The following is a 3,408-nucleotide window of genomic DNA, read 5'->3' on the forward strand; positions in this document are numbered from 1 at the left end:
AGCAAGAATTTTATAATCCAAACCATGTTTCCTTGCTCAGTTATCAATTGTTTTAAGTAACATTTTGAGCTATTCCACAGTAAAGAATTAAAAAATTAAAGAAAGGAATGCTTTAAATTTTTGTACTTTGCTGAAAATTCTTTTCCCCAGGGTATGTATGTTTTTATATTTTACTATTTTTTTGTTTTTAAATCAATTAAGTAATTTTTTTTTGTTTTTAAATCAATAAGTAATCTAGGACTAGCATTATATTTGCTAGACCTGGCATTTGCTCGGTACATAAGGTTCAAAGTTTCCTTTCCATTTTTTATTTATTTTAGATTTTGCAATTTTTTTCCCATAGTATTTAAGTTTCTCGATGTTTACATATTTTTCTTCGGTGAAGCACAAATTTCTTTTAGTGGTCTCTGATCAATTTTAAACAGTTGGAACACCGGTGGCACTGTTAACTGCTTTCTGGGTAGCCTCTTTAGCTTGGTGGGCTTGTAGTACAACTACAGCTTCATCAACCTTAGAACAGAGTGACTCTGGAGACTCGAGCATATGAAGAAGTTCTGAATTATCAGTCTCCAACAACATGCCAGTGATTTTACCAGCAAGAGTAGGGTTCATGGCTTGTATAAGAGGAAAGAGCCGTTCACCCAACATTTGCTTTTGCTCTTTAGGAGGGGCAGATGCCAACATGGTGGCAGTCAAAGTTTCCTGACCTTGTACATGAACAGCAGGCTGTTGCATTTTAACCTGTGGCTGTGCATTAAGATGTTGCTGAGGATTGCGAACTCCCGCAGCATATTTATACCGTGGGACCGTGTGCACAGCAGGGGTAGCTGCAGCAGCAGCTGCTGCAGGACGTGGACCCACTGTCTTTGTTGATGTGTTAGCAACACGCTGTGGTGACATGACTCGTGGAACCCGTGAAGAAGCTGGTCTCATAGTATTAAATGGTACTCTAGGAGCAGCTGGGCGGATAGCACCGGGCTTATTTTGGAATGGATGAGGTCTGGCACCCTGAGCAGTCCAGCAAGGACTTGGTCTTAGTTGAGCAGTTTGGCTAGGAGGATGGTAGGCAGCATGGTTCTGAGTCTGTGGGACAGCTGCCATGAAGTAACCTGAAGGAGGTGCTGGCTGGTAGGGGTTGATTACAGGGTTGGGCACAGCTGGTACACTTGCCTTTCTCTGCATATACTCGTTAGTGAGGTAAGCCTGGCGCTCTTCTTTGCGCTGAGCTAAAGCTACATACAATGGCTCTGTGGCCACAATTCTACCGTTCATTTCTGTAACTGCTTTAGTGGCTTCTTCTGGGGAGGAGAAACACACGAAACCAAATCCTTTGCTGCGACCACCTTCCATCATAACCTTTGCACTAGTGATTGTACCAAATGGAGAAAACGCTTTCCGGAGACGTTCATCATCAATAGCATCATCAAGATTTTTCACATAAAGATTAACAACCTGGTATCTGGTGATCCTATCTTGCTTCATCTGTTCAAATTTGCGCTTAAGTTCCGTCTGCCGTTCCACTTTTTTCTGAGCTCGACCAACGTAAATTTGTTTTCCACTGAGCTCCTTTCCATTCATCTCATCTACAGCTTTCTGTGCATCTTCATGCTTTTCAAAGCTTACAAATCCAAATCCTTTGGATTTTCCACTTTGATCAGTCATTACTTTCACACTTAAGGTGGGCCCGAACTTGCCAAACAGATCCTTAAGGCGCTCATCGTCCATGTCTTCTCCAAAATTCTTGATGTAAACATTGGGGAACTCTTTTGCCCTAGCTCCAAGTTCAGCTTCTCGTTCTTTACGAGACTTAAATCGTCCAACAAATACTTTGCGATCATTTAGGGGAATACCATTCATTTTTTCAATAGCTCTTTCAGCTGCTTCACGTGTCTCAAAGTGTACAAATCCATAACCCTTGGAGCCATTTTCATCACAAACCACCTTACATGAAAGGACGTTACCAAAAGCAGAAACTGTATCATACAGCGCTTTATTATTAATGGATTTATCCAGATTTTTAACGAATATGTTGCCCACTCCACTTTTGCGAAGCGATGGATCACGCTGAGACCACATGATGCGTAATGGCTTGCCCTTTATAACATCAAAATTCATGGTGTCCAGAGCATGCTCTGCGTCCTTCGGGTGCTGGAAGTTCACATAGGCGTAGTTGGAGGAGCGGCGGGTGATCACGTCCCTGCAAACCCGGATGGAGAGGATGGGCCCCGCCCGGCTGAACTTCTCATAGAGCATCGCCTCAGTCACGTCGGGGTGGAGGTCCCCCACGTAGAGCGAGGCCGTTGGGTAGCTGGGGGTGCTGGGGTTCATTCTCGGCACGGCTGCCCGCAGGGACACAGGCCGCGACCTTTCCGTTGGAGGAGTAGAGCGAGTGCCGGGGCCGGGGGCCGGAGCCCAGGGGAGGGGAGCGGGGGCAAGCGCAGAGGGACAAAAATCACCCGAAATCGAAACGTACTCAACCGCCGCAGAACGTGGTCGACCCGCTGCCGCTTGCTGCCGGCTGCCGACGGGGAGCCAGGGTGGCGTTGCGGGGTCCGGGCAGCGGGAAGGCCTTGGTCTCTTGGTTCCTTCTTGGAGCTGCTGCGGGGCCGCTGGCGGGCGGCTCAGGCTCAGCTGCTTCACCGGGTTATTTTGTAAAAGAGCATTAATGATTTTTCTAAGATGATTTTTATAATCCAAATTTAAAATGCCTAGGAAAAAATAAATGAATTTCTTTCTCCTTTCTCCTTTAGCATGTTTTTATATATGTTCTACTTTACACAAATATATTTTTATAAAATATTTTCTACTTTTTACCTCGTCTCTACTAAAAATACAAAAAATTAGCTGGGCGTGGTGTGCTCACCTGTAATCCCAGCTACTCGGGAGGCCTAGGCGCGAGAATCGCTTGAACCCGGGAGGTGGAGGTTGCAGTGAGCAGAGATCGTGCCACTGCCCTCTAGTCTGGGTGACAGAGCGAGACTCTGTCTCAAAACAAACAAACAAACAAACAAAAACGAGAAACCGACTTTTTATATTATATAACAATATAAAACATAATATGTAATTTTATTTTTCATTTATTTATTTTAATTTTATTTATTTATGAGACGGAGTTTCGCTCTGTTGCCCAGGCTGGAGTGCAGTGGTGCGATCTCGGCTCACTGCAACCTCCACCTCCCAGGTTCAAGCAATTCTCCTGCCTCGGCCTCCCGAGTAGCTGGGATTACAGGCACCCACCACCAAGCCTGGCTAATTTTTTGTATTTTTAGTAGAGACAGGGTTTCACGATCTTGGCCAGGCTGATCTTGAACTCCTGACCTCGTGACCCACCCACCTCGGCCTCCCAAAGTGCTGGGATTACAGGTGTGAGCCACCATGCCCGACCAATAAACATGTAATGTTAATATG

At 45.3% G+C, this 3,408-nt stretch overlaps 1 protein-coding gene across 1 annotated transcript; it reads right to left on the reverse strand.

The window, feature by feature from the left end:
- Positions 1-292: 292 nt before the first annotated feature.
- PABPC3 (poly(A) binding protein cytoplasmic 3) lies at positions 293-2,391 on the reverse strand. The gene has a single exon (XM_032150626.3). It carries the CDS (start codon positions 2,326-2,328, stop codon positions 418-420), a length of 1,911 nt encoding a protein of 636 aa, XP_032006517.1. The 5' UTR covers positions 2,329-2,391; the 3' UTR covers positions 293-417.
- Between the last annotated feature and the right edge of the window lie 1,017 nt (positions 2,392-3,408).

Source organism: Hylobates moloch, unplaced genomic scaffold (genome assembly GCF_009828535.3).
Source record: "Hylobates moloch isolate HMO894 unplaced genomic scaffold, HMol_V3 SCAFFOLD_4, whole genome shotgun sequence".
In the NCBI taxonomy this organism is placed as follows: Eukaryota; Metazoa; Chordata; class Mammalia; order Primates; family Hylobatidae; genus Hylobates; species Hylobates moloch.

Coding starts and splice junctions, on each gene's coding strand:
- PABPC3 (XM_032150626.3), bottom strand. CDS start 2,328: ATGAACCCCAGCACCCCCAGCTACCCAACGGCCTCGCTCTACGTGGGG.